The sequence below is a fragment of the Orycteropus afer genome, unplaced genomic scaffold (genome assembly GCF_000298275.1).
Source record: "Orycteropus afer afer isolate SDZICR_OR568_19922 unplaced genomic scaffold, OryAfe1.0 scaffold00127, whole genome shotgun sequence".
Lineage (NCBI taxonomy): Eukaryota > Metazoa > Chordata > Mammalia > Tubulidentata > Orycteropodidae > Orycteropus > Orycteropus afer.
In genome coordinates this window covers 6,307,788-6,325,579 of record NW_006921714.1, presented here as the reverse complement: position 1 = coordinate 6,325,579, position 17,792 = coordinate 6,307,788, and the positions used below count along the sequence as shown (strand labels likewise).

The 17,792-nt window shown below is 52.6% G+C and overlaps 1 protein-coding gene across 1 annotated transcript in view; it reads left to right on the top strand.

Moving 5' to 3' along the window:
- Positions 1-17,792, top strand: part of ASB2 (ankyrin repeat and SOCS box containing 2) — a 38,349-nt gene that overhangs the window by 20,133 nt on the left and 424 nt on the right. The window contains exons 5-8 of the mRNA XM_007944514.1: positions 1,645-1,890; positions 5,303-5,474; positions 12,631-13,195; positions 14,664-14,817. Coding sequence (XP_007942705.1) covers positions 1,645-1,890; positions 5,303-5,474; positions 12,631-13,195; positions 14,664-14,817 — 1,137 coding nt within the window. The remainder of the gene's footprint in view (positions 1-1,644; positions 1,891-5,302; positions 5,475-12,630; positions 13,196-14,663; positions 14,818-17,792) is intronic.

Sequence of the window (17,792 nt, the reverse complement as noted above, 5' to 3'; positions counted from 1 at the left end):
GAAGGAAGGTTGAGTAATCCACTTCCGTAGTGATATTGCCTCGGAAACCCAAGGAGGGGTCACTATGAGTTGGGGCCGATTTGATGGCACACAACAACAAGAAGAAGAAATGGACAGATTTCTAGAAACACACTACTTACGTAAACTAACACAGACAGAAGTAGAAAACTTGAACAGACCCACAGCAAAAGAAGAAATTAAATAAGTCGTAGGCATGCTAGTGCCTCCCATGCACTGTCTCTTTCAGAACTTGTACAATACCTGCTGAGGAAGATTTCATGATCTCTGTGTCACAGGGGAGAAAGCCCAGGCTCAGAGAGGTTGAGAGCGCTTGCCTATAGTCCACTTTGAAACACTCCACAAGTAGCCTACCCAGACTGACCCAGAGAAATATCCAGATGACTGACACCACTCGTGGCTTCCCCGGTGATACACTCAGGCAGAGCCAAGAGTGCATTTGGGGCCTAGAGAGAGATGAGGCTTAATAAGGCAGTTTGAGCACATTTAAGCCCTGGCGAGCTATGCTCAGCAAGATAAATTTTACCCCAAATGATGAATAGCCTTTGAGAAGGGGTGTGGAGCACGAATATGCCATAGTCTACTTCTCATCTAGAAGATTCTTTTGGGCTTGGTCATGTGGAGGATGGAAGCAGGTAACACTAAAAGAGGAGGGGAGTTAGGAAGATTCTGGAAGATTCAGGGGACAGAAGCCAGTCCCCCGGCAGGGCAGTGAGAAGAAACACAGATGGTATAGGAGAAAATGCTGCAGATGACTTAAAATGACCCTTACAAGACCCTAGTGGTACCTGCACTTCACTTGAGTACCAAGGAGATTGGAAGCTGTGTGAATGCAGACAGTTGTCGATCTTGTCCATTATAGCACAGTGGTTCAGAGTGCAGATTCTGGAACCAACTACCTGGGTTTGAATCCCAGCTCTGCCACTTCCTATGTCTGTGCCTTTGGGTGAGGCATTTGAACTCTCTGTACTTCACTTTCCTCATTTGTGAAAAAAGGGGATAATACCAGTACAGGTAGTTCCGGACTTAGGATGTATTTAAGTTATAAAGAACCACACTTATGAACATTTGTTTTGTTTTATTTTTTTGCATGTGTTTATCTCATCGTTAGTAAGATATACTACCTACAATGTGGCAGCCATATTTTGCTCCTGTTATTGTTCTCAGATGTTCATTTGGCAGATGTTCAAACATCAGTTTTATAAAGATACTGATAATAAAAGGCAATAATAATAAAAACTAAAAAGATAAGAAGTATTTGACTTACATCAGAAGTGACTTATGACGGAGTTGTCAGAATGTAACCCTAGCGTAAGTCGGGGATGACCTGTGCATACATTAACGGTGGTGTGAAGCGTTAAATCAGTTAACCCACATGAGTGCTTAGATCAGAGTGGTGGCACCTAACTAGCCTTGGACACATGTCAGCAGGTATTATTCCTAGTATCAGTGTGAGTATTACAATTAGCCATAAAGCTGAGGGCCCGGACTTAGTAAGGACTCAGTGGCTACTTGTTGAGCGAATGGCTGATGAGTGAGTGCATGAACTGCTGAATGCAGTCGCGGGTGGCCTGGCCCTGCCCCGCCACAGCCCCTGTTGACTGTCTTGCTCTTTGCTGGATGCAGCCTGCGAGCGCAAGAACGTGGAGGCAGTGAGGATCCTGGTGCAGTACAACGCAGACACCAACCACCGCTGCAACCGAGGCTGGACAGCCTTGCACGAATCTGTCGCACGCAACGACCTGGAGGTCATGGAGATCCTGGTGAGCGGAGGAGCCAAGGTGGAGTCCAAGAATGCCTATGGCATCACCCCTCTCTTTGTGGCCGCCCAGAGTGGGCAGCTGGAGGCCCTGAGGTTCCTGGCCAAGCACGGTGAGTGACTGAAGTCCCTGGGTCATGGCGTCCCAGGGGCAAAGCTGGGAAGGACATCAGAGATCAGTTGTAAGATTGCATCTTCCAGGAGTGCTGGGTTGAGAGCTGTGAGGTTGTGTAGGCCCAGTGGGAAATCGTGCTGAGATCCATCAGTGATGTCTGTAGTTACTTACCATCGCTCATCTAGTCCAACATCCTTGTTTTGCAAATGAGGAATCTGAGGCCCAGAAAGGGGAAGTGACTTGTCTAAGGTCATGTAGCAAGTCAGTGGCAGGATTAGCTAGATCTTTGGTCTCCTGACATCCCAACCACTTCTCTTTCCAGTATGTCACATTCAGAGCCAGAAGGAACCTCAGAGAAAAGTTAGGTCACCTCCTCGTTTTGTAAGTGATGAAACCAAAGACCAGAATGGGAAAGATTTATCTTAGGTCACACAGCAAATTAGTAGCAGAGCTGGGATTTGAACCTAGGTGTTTGGTCTCTGCCTGTGAAATATCTTTACACACATAACTGGGGAAGGTAAATAATATTACCTGTATTACAATGTCCAAGGAGCAGAAGACCCAAGATAATGGCAGATGTTCTTTTGGTCAATTCTCATCTCCCCAAAGATCTCCTCTGATTTTCTTACTATGGGATTTTTACTTCAGGGGAAGTGCCCCGGCCTGTCTAGCAACAGAGAGGCCAAAAATAACCGAGACCCTGGGGCTGAATTGGAATACTTTACTGCGGACCTTCTGTGTGTCAGACACTGTGCTTGTTACGAATCAAGATTGGGTCAATGGAGTTTTTCCCACAGCCTATGACATAGATACTATCTTCATCCCATTTTGTAATCCAGGAGACTGAAGGTCGGAGAGGTTAATGATTGGCTGAAGGTCTCACACAGTTACAGAGCCTGGGTCTGACCTGTATCCGTCTGTCTCCAAACTGTGTGCTCTCTCTCCACTGCGGGCCTGAGGGAGTTTCCAGCGCCGGGCTGTGTCCAGCAGAGCAGACTTTTCAGCCCATGCCTGAGCAGTTGGGGAAACAGACTCGAGGCGTTGCCTTCAGCCAGGACAAGTGTGGTCTGACCAGCCTGAGAACAAAGGGGCCCTGGCAGGGTCCTGGGGACCCAGGCCAGAGGGCCAGATATTCAGTGGGTACAGGGGAGCCAGCCAACTCTCAACATCTGTCCTGGTCTCTGAGTCAGGGTCTATCCTCTCCACGGCCTGGGTCTACTTTTAAATCCAAACATTTCTCTTTTGTGGAGCGGGCTTTGCTGGGGAGCCCCAGGCTTTCCAGGGCACCTGACTTTGAGAGTGTGGCTGAGTGTTAGAGCTGCTCGCTGGCTCTCCCTGTGGGGCACAGGGCAGAGTCAGCCTCCTGTGCCAGGTCCCTCTGCCCTGGAGAGTCACTGGCACTTGCTGAGCACCTGGGTGACACAGAAGCCAAGTGCTCGACTAGGAAGGTTGGCAGTTTGAACCCAGCCAGAGGTGCCTCCGAAGTCAGGCCTGGCAGTCTGCTTTGAAAGGTCCCAGGTTTTAAAGATCCTCTGTACACGTGGAGTTGCTGCTGGCAACCAAACAGCTGAGCATCTGCTCAGTCCCAGGCACTGTGCAAGGACACTCACTCTCATGACGTCATTCACTCCTCCCAGTAACCCCAAGATGTAGGCACTGTTATCCTGGTGGACGGATGGGGAGAGCCACACAGCTGGTAAGCAGTGAAATGGAAACTTTAACTGGTCCACGCCCTGTCTCTTTCCCCGAGACCAGGCACCAGTCTCACCATCACTGACAATTGACAACATCCCCAGAAAGTCTGAGATCAGCAGCATGATCAATGAGAGAGGAACTGTGGTTAACGGATGCTTCTGATTTCAGCCCCTGTCGACTTTGAACTGCCTCCATCCTATTTCCTATGGGAGTAAGGAGGCCAGGTGAACGGGCTGCACCTCCCCAGCAGAGGAACACCTGTGCATGCCAGTCCTCTCCTCCCCACCAGGAGATGGAGCAGGCGGAGCAAAGGGGGCTGAAGGCAGGCTGACTCCAGGCTCCACCCCTTCTCCTAGCAGTGAGCTTTGAGTGTTTCTTCAAAGGAGCCAAAAGCAACTCCCCTCTTACTCCTTGAAGCCAAAGAAGGACAAATCGGAGTTAAAAAAGGCATTGGGGTTTCCATCTCCTGGGGGCTGCCAGAAAACAACAGCACACGTGGGTGGGTTAAAAGGACAGTAACGTATTGTCTCACTTTTCTGGAGGCTGGAAGTCCAGATCAGGGGGTCAGCCGTGTTGATGCCTCTAGGGCTCAAGAGAGGAGCCGCTCTGTGCCTCTCTTCTAGCTTCTGGTGTTGCTGAAGTCCTCAATGTTCTGTGGCTTGTGGATGCTTGTGGGTGTGGCATCTTCCCTCGTGGATGTCTCTGTGTCCATTCTCCTCGTTCATAAGACAGGACTTGGAGGGACTAGGACTCACCCTACACCTGTCTGACTTTATATTAACTGATAACATCTTCGAGGAACCTATTGCCAACAAGGTCATGTTCACCAGGGGTGGTGGTGGTTGTTGTTATTTGCCATCTAGTCGGCCCCGACTCCTAGCGACCCCTCCTTGGATTTCCGAGGCAGTTATCACTACGGAAGTAGGAATGCCCAACCTTCCTTCCGAGGAGTGGCTGGTGGGTTTGAACCGCCAGCCTCCTGGTTAGCAGTCAAGTGTCTTAGGCACTATGCTACCAGAGTCACCAGGGGTTAGGACTTCAAAGCATCTTTCTGGAAGACACAGTTCAACTCGGCATGCCTCTGGGGCTGGGAAAGCCGGCTCCTACAGAGCGAGGGTGACGAGCAAGCCCTCAGCCATCCAGCATCTGGTTCAAGTTCCAGCTCTTCACTGATGAGCTGGGTGGTCAGGGGTGGGGGTTGCTAGGTTATCAATGTGACTTGGAGATGAGAGAAGAACCTTTTCTTACCTCTCAGGCCAGCTCTTCACAGACACAGCAGGTGTAGAGCATAGTACCAGGCATATCCTAAGTGTTCACGCTGGTGGCCCCTGGGTCTCAATGTTATGAACGGAGCTGGGGTCCTCAGGTGCACGCCTCCCCTCCGAGGGTCATTGTGGGCAGTCAAGCGGTTGAGTCAATTCTGCCTCATAGTGACCCTATAGGACAGAGTAGATAGGCTTTTCTGGGCTGTTATCTTTATGGGAGCAGAATGCCAGTCTTTTCTTCCATGGAGCTGATGTGTGGGTTCAAACCGCCGACCTTTTGGTTAACAGCTGAGCACTTAACTGTTGTGGCACCAGGGCTCCCTCCAAGGGTCAGAATATGGACGGGATTGTCTGATGCAGTGTGGTTAGCACGAGTGCCCAGCCCCGGCTGGTATTAGGTCCAGGATAGTGACTGCCTCCACCACTCATTTCTTGCTTCTCCCTTGCCAGGTGGCGACATCAACACGCAGGCCAGTGACAGTGCGTCGGCCCTCTACGAGGCCTGCAAGAACGTGCATGAGGAAGTGGTGGAGTTCCTGCTGTCACAGGGTGCCGACGCCAACAGGGCCAACAAGGACGGCATGCTGCCTCTGCATATGGCCGCCAAGAAGGGCAACTACAGGTCAGCTCAGCCCTGCCCCCAGTGCCCTGCCCCCAGGCCGCCCCCTGGGAGGCCCAACAGTCAGCAAGTGTGAAGAGAATGCCTCCAAAAACTGCGACAATTACAATAGGTTGGGCAATCCTACTTCCCTAGTGATACTGCCTCGGAAGCCCAAGGAGGGGTCGCTATGAGTCGGGTTTGACTCGACGGCACATAACAACAACAACAACAACAGCAAATAGCGTAATAAGGATATCATGGGTGTTAAAGTAGAGGGTCAGTGAAAAAGGGGAAGACCCTCAGAGACGGACTGACACAGTGGCTGCATAGCAAGGACTGAGAGGCTGGGGCAGGACCGGGCAGGACCGGGCAGGGTTTAGTTCTGTTGTCTACGGGGTCACTGTGAGGCAGAGCCAACTCCATAGCACCTAACAACAACCACATAACAAGGAAGCCAACACTTACCAGTACTGGATGCTAGAAACATAGTCACTCTTTTCAACAGCTCTATGAGGCAGGTGCTGTTATTATTTTCGTTTTTCAGATGAGGACGCTAAGACAGAGAGGTTGAGTGACTGAGTTCAATTTCTCCAGATGTCACCTGTATGAGAGAGTTCCATGTGGGGGCTCAGATGTGAGTCTGGACTACTGGATATTTCTGCTAGTCATCCTCCATTCCAACCCCATTTCCCCAAGGCTGAGAGTGGCAGGCTGCTTTGGGAAGGCCACCCAACAAGGCGTTAAAGGCCCTTTGCCACAAGACAGGGCCCACAGCCAGGCAAGCTCCAGGATTTTCATTCGCTCTCAGGCTTTTGGCATTAGTGGCCTTCTCCACATCCCATAGGGTGTTTGGGGATCTGATGCGACATTCCATAGGCATTCATTCTCGGCCATCTGCCAAACACTCTGCCAGTCCACAGCAAGGAAAACCGAACCCAGGGCCAGGCAGCTGGTCTTAGGGTTTACCAGATGGTGGTTTCTTCTGAACATGCTTAACTGGAAGGGGTGATGCTAGGGCATCACTGAGATAGGAGCCGCTGAGATCCACACATTTTGTCGTTGTGTACTGTTGAGTCAATTGGTACAACAGTTAAGTGCTCCGCTGCTAACCGAAAGGTCAGCAGTTCAAACCCACCAACCACTCTGTGGGAGAAAACACCTGGCCATCTGCCCCAGTAAAAATGACAGGCTAGGAAACCCCATCGGGCAGTTCTAGTCAGTCTTGGGGTTGTTATGAGTCACATGTCTGAGTCACCAACAATTGCACTTTCTCCTGTTTTCCATTTCCAGTTTAGCAAATGCATCTGATGAAATTACAGGCCAACCTCAAAACATGTTTACTAGGAAATGCTTTAGTTAAACAAGATCCGATGCCCCAAGATTCCTTTAAAGTGAATTTAAAGTAGCCTCCAAGATCAGAGGTTCACAACCTCGGCTGCATGCTGGATCCCTGGGAGTGGGTCTCCTCAGAGATCCTGGTGTACGTGGTCCGGGGTATGGCCAGGGATCTGGGAGTTTGAGAGCCTTCAGGTGACTCTGCTGTGGAACTGGGGTAGACAAGCTGTCCTTGGCAGCCACTTTCTGGCCAACATGAGACATGTTGATGCTGTGGTTACCGTTGGCTCCTCTCATGACGACTTTATAGAGAAACGTTGCCTGGTCCTGGGCCATCCACATGACGGTTGGCGTGTCTGAGTCCACTGTTGTACCTCTGCAGTCCCTCCATGTTGTTGAGGGGTTCCTTCATCTTCACCAACCTTCTGCTTTACCAACCATGACAAGTGTTTCTAGCGGTTGGTCTTTCCTGACGTCCAAAGCAAGTGAGCTGAAGTCTCATTGCCCTCCCTTCTAAGAAGCATTCCGGCTGCATTTCTCCTAAGACTGAAAAACATCAAACATAGACTTGCATTTTGAGTCTCACTTCTGACTCGCTTGTTTTTAAATATTCCTTCTCCTCTGCTTCTAACTGAGGTCACCTTGGCTGTATTTTCTCGATCTTTGCTGCCCAGTTTCCTGGAATAAGGCAGGACGAAGACCACGTAGTAAATTATATTTAAAAGCAGTTTATAAAGCACATTCACAAACAAGTTAGTATCGCCATTTTTTAAAAGGGAAACTGAGACTCAGACCTCAAGGACACACAGATAACAAGGGGGGATTCCCAGGCCCAAGCCCTGGCCTCACCCCCTTCCACTGAGGGTCCTTCCGCTGCAGGAAGTGGTTACCACATGGGGGGAATGATGGAAGTTTGCATCAGAGCTTCTCAAGGTGTGGTCTTGGGTCTCCTGTGTCAGGGCTCCTGGCCCTCCCTGATACAGGTCATAGGGCCCAGAATCTGTATTTGAATGCTCTCCCCACTTGGTTCTGAGTTGCCTTGGGTTTGAGAACTGGTGGTTGGCATCCTTGAAGCGCCACTCTCTCTCTGAGGACCCAGTGACTCCAGAACATTCAGCCCAGCCGGCATGCCAGGCACCTGCCCCTCCAACGCCCTCCTGCACGGAGTCACTGGGAGGCCCTGCTCCCAGGCTGAGCAGAGGAAACGAGCTGGCACCTCCTGGAAAAGCTGCAGACTTTCCTCCAGAGGGCAGCCCTGGTGGGCAGGGGCCCTGCTGGGCCTGGGGAACAGCCATGGGCAGACTCCCCACCGTGGGGCCTTTCCAGGGTCCAGCGTAAGCATCACATGGGCTCAGAGAAGAGGGAACTCCACTCCCCCAACACACCATGCACGCACACACACACACACGTACTGTGCGCATATGCACACCTGCACATGCATGCACACACCTGCACACATGCATGAATGCACACACACAAGCACACAGGCAGGGTTGACATGCAACAGGCCAGCAGCATTGGCAGCGGAGCCATCTGTGGGTGGTTGGTTCTCACGTGAAACTTAAGTCGGCTGTCAAAGCTACACTAAACTCTGACAAAGTTCACACTGCTATGGCCAGAAGTTCCATGTTTGGTGCAGCAGGGGAAGTATGGTGCAATCCCCGTGTAGGTCAAGACACCAAGAGCCACCCATGATGATTGAGTCCATCAGTTAACGCTTCAAAAGTGGCTTCGGTGCAAGATACTGAATTGTGATTTCATCCCACCTTGCTGGATGTTATGAGGATTAAACCCACTGCTATCAAATCGATTCTGACTTACAGTGACTCTATAAGACAGAGTAGAACTGTTCCATAGGGTTTCCAAGGCTGTACATCTTTACAGAAGCAGACTGCCTCATCTTTTTCTTGTGGAGTGGCTGGTGGGTTCGAACCACTGACTTTTTGGTTGGTAACCGAATGCCTTAACCACTGTGCCACCAGAGCTCCTTTCAACACGTAAGACTTTATCTTATCTTCAAAAGCAGTGTCAGTGGAAGATATCCAATTGTGATATCATTCCACCTTGCTGGGTGTTGTGAGGATTACAGGAATGAAGTACTCAGCTCTTGGGTTCACTTCCAGGTCAACAGAATCAAACACGTAGACACTTTAAATAGCGCCCGGCACTTAGGAAGCGCTCAGCAATGTCATTACCGTAGCTGTTATTTAGGAAGGTAAAGCCCCACAGGGGCTCAATGAAAGGACATCAGGCTTGGTAGAGGGTCATCGAAAAAGAAGAAGACCCTCTATGGGATGGATTGGCACGGGGGCTGTGACAATAGGCTCAAGCTTAGCAATGACTGTGAGGATAGCATGGGGCCTGGCAGTGTTTCCTTCTGTTGTGCTTGGGGTTGCTATGAATTGGAACCCTCTAGACCACACCTAACAACAACAACTACATTATTATTATTAGGTGTCCCTGGGTGATGCAAACGGTTGAGCGCTCAGCACCTTATAAGAAAGACTTGGCAATGGACTCCTGAAAGATTGGCCATCGAAAGCCCTGTGGACACACATGGAGTTGCCATGAGTTAGAGTTGACTCAACAGCAACTGGGTGATGATGATGATGCTTAGCAGCATTAGGGTTTTTATGGTTAACTAACCCTCTGGTATAGATGAAGCAGGTGTAGCTCAGAGAGGTTAAGCGACATGCCTGAGATGGCCCAGCAATGATGGGCAGAGCTGGCTGTGCAACCCAGGTCCAGCTCTCTCCCCATTGCCAGCTCCAGTTACAGCCTTCATTTCCCATCACCCAGTGCTGGGCCCCCATGATGCAAGGACAGCCTACTCTGGCTCACAGCTATCTGCTCTATCCCCTGCAGGGATCAGGTTCAAGGACAGCCTACTCTGGCTCACAGCTATCTGCTCTATTCCCTGCAAGGCTCAGGTTCAAGTAGGACATCAGATTCGGGGATAAGCATTCTGAGCAGGGAGCCAAGGCCTGGGGCAAGGGGAGAGGGATCCAGTTAATACTTGTGGGTCCTGGTCCAATGACCAGGGCAGGGGTCCAAGGTCAGAGGTAGCCCTGAGCCCTGCAGACCCTGGTGTCTGCCACACTGCTGTGCAGGGCTCAGGGCAGCCCTGAGCTGGGACTGCTCTGGTCTCAGGGCCTGATGGACAAGGCTGAGTTGGCAGGGGGGAGGGCAGCAGACAGGGAGCCAGGTCTCAGAGGTATCTGGGGTTCTATTGGGCAATGACCATCTTTGCTCCTCTTCATAAGGTGTAGTTTGAGCAGTAACACTCTGTGATCCCAGGCCTCCCCATGGAAGCAGTAGGAAGACCCCTGACCGTGTCAACCACTCTCCTCGGTTAGGAGGAGCAGGGTACTGTGGGGAGGCCTGGCCCTGGGAGCCTGGAGACCAGCACTCTGCCCTGGCTTTGCTTGTCTGACCTCACTCCCTTCCCCACCCCACACCCAGGCTGCATTTTTACCCTTGGTAAAGTGGGAGGGCTGGTCCCATTGATCGCTAGCCCCATCCAGCATTGCACATTTACCTGCAAGGGTCTGAAGCCCTTTCTGAATGATACGGTCCCACAGAAGCAGGGGACAAGGAGATGACTGCACTGGGTTAAGAGGACAATGCTTGGGGACCCCGGGCAGTGGCCAGTCAGTTCCCACATTCCTGCCACTTTCCCTTAGATGGTCAGGGAGCTGCTGGAGACCAGCTGTGACCCAAGAGAGATACCAGCCCCATCTGGCTGGAGGCCCTGGGAGGCTATGCCCACTGCTCTTTCCCGAGCTTGGGCACGTTACAGCTGCCACAGAGCATTTGTTGGCAGTGGCCACTGTCCAGGGCCAGGCCCTGCCTGTGACCAGCACCTCCGCAGAGGGAGGTCAGGCCACCTTGATTGCCACAAGCAGAAATTGAAGGCAATTAGTCCCCTGGGTGTGCACAATTCCTTTTGTGGTTTTATAGGCAGATTTTAGCCAACAATAAAAATACTTTCCACTGAGATCCTAGTGGGAGGTCATTGGCATCAAATTTCCTGGAAGTCAGAGGGAAGCCGGCGTGCCAGGAGGCATGGGAACGGGCCTAGTGGCACCTGCTTCCCTCTCCACAGTCACATCCTTGGAGCCCCAGGCAGGGCTTGGAGGTCACCTGTCAGCAGCAATTGGACGGATTAGGGTGGCAGGGGCTTGTCCTAGCAGGCAGCAGGGTGTCTGGGAGGAGAACGCAAAGACAAGGGGTCAAGAACCCTAGGCTGCACTGTGGTCTTTGATTAGTCACTCTGGGTCTCTGAGCCACACTTGTTACAATGAAGGCCACAAACCTGCTGTAGCTCAGGGTGACGGAAAAACTGACAGGTGCCTTACTGGATTGTGAAGATTGCCAAGTCCCTGCCATATCAATGGTCACCTTGACTGCTACACGAGAAGGCCAGACTGCCTAGCTGTGGTTTACTTACCAGCTGTGCATCCTTGGGCAAGTCGCATACCCTCTCTGGGCTCCCATTTGCTCATCTATAAAATGAGGGTAACACTAGTGCCCACGTCACAGGCCTGTGGGGAAGACTGAATAAACTAATGCATGTGAAGTGGTGAGAGTGGTGCAGGGGAGCCCCGCCAGGGGCTGTGGCGGCTCCAGGCTCAGCAGCAGCAGCCCAGTGCTTTGCAGGCCAAAGGCAGGGCAGAGAGGCGACAAGAGGCTACAATAAGCCTTCAGGGGAGGAGGCATTTAGACCCACAGAGAGGAGAGAAGGTGAGGTCATGATCACAGAGGGCTGCCTGGAGCCCCGGGAAGGAATGACTGGGACCAGACACATTTGCCCCCTTCCCTCCCTCAAAACCTGGCACCTTTCTCAGGGCCCCAAGAGTGCAGGATAGCTCAGTTCTGGAATTATCAAAAACCGAAAACCAAACCCACTGCCATCGAGTCAATTCTGATTCATAGTGACCCTCACTGGGTTTCCGAGGCAGTAAATCTTTACAGTCCAATCTTCCTTCTGAGGGTTTGAACCACCAGCCTTCTGGTTAGCAGCCATATGTCTTAGGCACCGTGCCATCAGAGCTCCTTCTAGAGTCACAGGAGGGTTCAAACCTTGGCTAACCTCTCTCGAGCTGGGCAAGTCCCTTAAGCTCTCTGAGTCTTGGTGCTTCTCATCTGCAAAATGGGACTCAAGATGTAGTCTTGGGGTGTTGTAAAGATTAAACCAAATGATTGAAACCAATGATTAGCTGGTTCCTGGCACACAGTGAGCGCTCAGATATGGCTGGCTGCTCCTGTCCCTTCTCCCTGACTGTCCCACCCTCCTGGGCAGGGTCCAAACTCCACCACTAGGTTCTACTGCCGGCCGCAGGGAGTGGCTTGGATAGTCACCGGTTTGGGACCCCGCAGTCAGTTCTCCAGATAACCGAGCCTAAACCAGTCAGTGGGAGATTCTTGATACAGGCCAACCTGGGTGAGGCTTAGATGAACTCAAGAGTTTGAAGGTCAACGTTCTGTGTTTGAAACCCAGATCCACACATTAGGGACTCGGAGACCTTGGGAAAGTTGTTGAAGCGCTCTGTATCCAGTAACCTGGAGACAGAAACGGATCCCCTCCTCTGTGGGATCATTGTGGGTGTGGCTGGCCCTGCAGCCCTCCGGCAGATGGTGGGCACTTTCCTCTCCCCTACACTGAGAGTGGGAAAGTGGCTTGGCTGAGCCCCAGAGCGTCTCCTGCCTGCGGGGCCAGCACTCTTCCCTGCCCCACACCCTGTGGCTGGAAAGTGGCTGGGCTGAGCCCCTGGGTGCCCCCTGCTGGCGGGCGGGTCCCGCCGTGCTGGCAGCCCTGTGACCGCGCATGCCCCGCCCGCAGGATCGTGCAGATGCTTCTGCCGGTGACCAGCCGCACGCGCCTGCGCCGCAGCGGGATCAGCCCGCTGCACCTGGCGGCAGAGCGCAACCACGACGAGGTGCTCGAGGCGTTGCTAGACGCGGGCTTCGACGTGAACGCGCTGCTGGCGCCCGAGCGCGCGCGCCTCTACGAGGACCGGCGTACCACCGCGCTCTACTTCGCAGTGGTCAACAACAACGTGCACGCCACCGAGATGCTCCTGCTGGCCGGCGCCGACCCCAACCGCGACATCCTCAACCCGCTGCTCGTGGCCATCCGCCACGGCTGCCTGCGCACCATGCAGCTGCTGCTGGACCACGGCGCCAACATCGATGCCTACATCTCCACGCACCCCACCACCTTCCCCGCCACCATCATGTTCGCCATGAAGTACCTGTCGCTGCTCAAGTTCCTCATGGACCTCGGCTGCAACGGCGAGCCCTGCTTCTCGTGTCTCTATGGCAACGGCCCGCACCCGCCAGCCCCCACGCGCTCCAGCCGCTTCAACGACCTGCCCACCACCGAGAAGGGGCCTGGTGTGGTGCAGGTGGGCGGTGTTCCGGGGCCGCGGGTGGGCGTGGTGGGCGTGGCCTGTGGGGGTAGTAGGGCCCACAAAGTCACCAGTAGGTGTGGTCCAGGTGGGCGGGGCGCGGGGGATGTGGGATTGGATGAGCGCACCTGGAGGCTAAGGATCTGTGGGGAACACGCTCTGAGACTCTGTAGACTAGAGGTTAGCATGTTTAGAGGCAGTGTAGACCAGTGGTTAATGTGTCTTGGACAGAGTGTGGACTTGGAGAAGCAGCTTGTTTTGGTTAGTGTAGACTGGTGGTTAACAGGCTTTGGAGGCAGTGTAGACTAGTGGTTAAGACTAGTTACACTAGTAACTAGTTTCTGAGAACCTCATTTGGTGGTTAACACGCCTTGCAGGGAGTGTGGACTAGTGGTTAACTGCGTTAACAGTGCCAACATGCCCAACATGGGCAGAGATTAGAGTCACACGGACAGTTCAATCCTTTTCTTGGTCTGTGGTCTTGGAGAATTTAAGGCGCTAACAGTGGATCAAGGGATTGGTGGGCAACTCTGTGTAACTGAGGAACTTGTTACCCCTACAGCTTGAAAATGATGCCAGGTGACCAGGATCTGCATGGGGTGAAGCCAATTGGGATAAGGTCAGATGAGGTGCAGGAAGTCACAGATCCCTGGCAGGACCTGTCCGTGGTGCTGACTTTAAAAGTCAGAACTGAGGGTGAAAGAAAGAAATCTCTTTGGAATAATCATAATGACTAATGGCCATCATATGAGCACCTACTGTGTGCAAAAAGGAGCCCTGGTGGTGCTTGGGTTAAGTGCTCAGCTACTTACCAAAAGGTCGGCAGTTGGAACGCAGTTTCCCTGCAGGAGAAAGATATGGCAGTCTGCTTTGGTGGAGACTCACCGCCTTGGCAGCCCTGTGGTTACTCTGTCCTGTGGGGTCATTGTGAGTTGGAATTAACTTGATGGCAGTGGGTTTGGCTCTTTGGTTTTACTCTGTGCAAAGCAGTTTATGATTATATTACCTTAGTGTTCATATAACCATTTTATGGAGCAAACATTTTTTTTTTTATGGTGCAAACAGTTAATGCACTCAACTGCTAACCTAAAGGTTGGAGGTTTGAGTCCACTCAGGGGCACCTTGGCAGACAGACTTGTGGATCTGCTTCGGAAAATCAGCCATGGAAAGCCTGGTGGAGCACAGTCTACCCAGCCACCCATGAGGTGGCCATGAGTTGGAATTGACATGGAATGGGTACTGGTCTACCTACTTTATAGACAAAGAAATTGAGGCTCAGAGAAGTCATCAATACGACTTGCCCAAGGTGTGTGCCCAACTTCCCTCGGGCAGCAGCAGCCTGTGTTGCTTAGAGAATGTGGAGGATTTCTAGAGCTGGGTCCTAGGCCGGCTTTGCCCAGTGTCTGCCTTAGTTTCTCCACCTGTCGGATGAGCTCCTAAAGCTGGGGTGTGCACTCTCTTCCAGTTCTGCGAGATCCTCTCGGCCCCAGAGGTGAGCCGCTGGGCGGGGCCTATCATTGACGTGCTCTTGGACTACGTGGGCAACGTGCAGCTCTGTTCGCGTCTGAAGGAGCACATTGATAGCTTTGAGGACTGGGCCATCATCAAAGAGAAGGCAGGTAGGACTGTTGCCACTACTGCTGGCAAGTCACCCTTACCTGACGCAGACGCTGGGACTTAGGGCCGGGACTGTTACTAATATTTGATGAGCAATGCCTTGCCTGTGCTGTGTTACACACAGGGTGTCAGTTAGTCCTGGATTTACAAATAAGGGAAATGGCCCTCAAGGGAGATTCTGCCACTGGGGCCAAGGTCACACAGCTGGTTAGTGGCAGAGCTGGGGTTCAAGCCCAGGTTTGACCAACCCCCAAATCTGTGCTCTTTCCATGATGTTTTGAACAGTTCCAGCTCTGTGAGCAGGGTCGGAGCCTTGGGGTTAAGTTGCCTGTGTCTGTGGGTCAGCAGGAGGCGGTGTAGCAGAGGGAGGAGAGAACAGAGGTCCATGAAGTGCATCGAAAGCACTTGGGCATCTTGTGAAAATGCAGATTCCAATTGGGCAGGTCTGGGATGGGGCCTGAGAGTCTGCATTCCAGCAGGCTCCCGAGTGGCGTGATGCTGCTGGTCCAAGGGTCACGCTTGGAGCAGCGTCGTTCTAGGAGCAGAATCCCGGAGCTCTGGAGCCCAGCTTTGCCAGGGACTATGTGACTACGGACAGGGCCTCTCCTCTCCTCATCCCCATCTGTACAGTGAGGAGGTTGGGCAGATTCGGGGACCAGCTCCTTTCCTGCTCTGCCAACCTGTGGTGTGGTCCCACCGTCTTGGTCTGGCATAGCTTTTCAGCTCTAGGTGTGTGCAGATGTGTGGGCCTGACACAGTGAAGTAGGGTTTGGCCAACGTGCAGCTATTGTGTTCAGTGTAGATGGGGCAGCCTGGCTAAATGAGGCCGAGAAGGCGAGAATCCCTCTTAGGCATTCTGAGCTCACCTGGGCAGGTGAAATGTGAGAAGCAGTTAAACTAGATGCCACAGCTGACGGTGGGAAGCGGGCACCACTCAAGGAATTTCAGCTCCTCTAGGGCATTTTCCTAGGGCATTTGGCTGCTAATCAAAAGGTTTGAACCTACCAGCTGCCCCATGGAAGAAAAATGGAGCAGTCTACTTCTGTAAAGATACACAGCCTTGGAAACCCAGTGGGGGCCACGATGAGTCAGAATTGCCTTGATGTCAGTGAGCTTGTTTGTTTGTTTAGAAGGCCTTCTCCAGCTCTGGGGACATGGGCTTGTCTCTTGCAAAATGTTTGTCAATCGTGTGGCATGGAGACGGACCTGCAGCAAGTTATCATCCCACAGCTGCTGCTGTCCTCCCAGTGTGTGTGTGGGGTGTGGTCTAGCGCTTGCAACCCCATTGTTTGCCCATGTGCCCCACCCCACCAGGCTCTCATTTAGACTCACCTCAGCTCCCCCTTGATCTCCATGCCTCTTTGAACCCAAACCTCCTGTAGGATTTTTCTTTGCCCAAAATGCCCATAAAGAACTTGAACTGAGCCCTTTGTTAAAGTTACAGGGGGTGGGGAGGCATTTGCTTGCCTGTTCTTGTGGGGCACAGTTCTAGATGCTCAGGAAACGTCAATGAACTGGTGGACAGCTGGTTGCTGTCACCATGACCCTTGGTCACTAGAGAGTAGAATGGTCCACACTAGATGCCAGCCCCACCTCTTAGTTCCCCTCTTCCTCTTCTCTCTAGACAAGTGGTGGTGTTAGTTTCTGAGTAGTGGTCACCAACCCCATGTGTGAAGAATAGAACTGCTCCTCGAGGTTTTGAAGGTGACCTTTCAGATGCAGATTGCCAGGCCTTTCTTCTGAGGTGCCTCTGAGTGGCTTTGAACATCCAACCTTTTGGTTAGCAGTTCAGTGCTTAACCGTTTACGTCACCCAGAGAGTCCCTCTAGAGAAGGGTAATCCCTTAGAACTAAACAGTGTCCCAGGGAAAAACATTCAGAATCCTTAAATGCTCTAAATATTTATTAACAAATGGCACACAGAGTTCTTGACCAATACCCACTCTGGTTACTTCAGAGCCTATCCTCTACCTGCAACTGCCCTCCCACGTGGCTTTTCATTCAATGCAGTGGTGCTGATGTCATTATTCCAGGCAGGAGGGTAGGCAGAGGCAGAGGTGGGTGGCATCATAAGCCCAGGACCACATGGAGATTCAATAGCTAGCAGGAGCCCTGGCTGGCCTTCGAGGCTCTAGAAAAGTGCCAAGCTTCCCAGAGGGGAGGGTCTGCCCTGAGGGAGATCAAAGGGCAAGGGCAATGTCAGAAACTCAGGAACACTGGCCCAGTGCAGAGTTCTCAGAGCTGAGTGAATGGCACAGGCATCCTTGCTGATGCCCAGCTGGGTGACACTCAGGCACACGGCCACTCTACCGCCTCCACACACTGTACGCCCCAGTCTTCCCTCGGCACGCCCTGACTCCCTCCGCAGTGCCCTCTCTGCTCCTCTTGCTTGAAATACCCTTGTCTAGGAAACTCCTACCCACCCGTCAAGACCCAGCTCAGGTGGCACCATTTGGCCGATGGCACCCAGAGCCTCTGGGAAGGCTGCTCCATTCCTCAACCTGGAGCACAGGGCCAAGCCCTGCAAAGGGGCTCAGCACGTGGTTGTTGAATGCAGGTGTGACTGACTGAATGGATGACATTCTTTAGTTCAGCAAATACGTTCTCTGTGCCAAGCCCTGTGCCCATCACTGCCCAGTCCCTGCTCATCCTTCCCTCCTCCCCATACCTCCCTGCCCCAGCTGAAAAAGCTGGTCTGAATGAGGGCTCCCAGGAGGCCTTGCGAGGAGGGCAGCCACTGGTTGGGGCCAGACAGCCTATGGGATTCTGCAGCCTGCTGGGAGCTTCCCAGTCCCTGGGCCCTGGCCCCTGAGCACCAGATGGAAGCCCAGTGCTGAGTTCCATGTCATGGGGTTGCTTAAGAGGCCCCATTCTCTGATTCCCTTTGCTAAGGCTGTTTGGGGTCCAGGCTATGTGTAGAGGCCAGAGCAGGGGGCAAGGAGCTGGGAGATGCATGCTCCCCCTGAGGTGTGATTGGG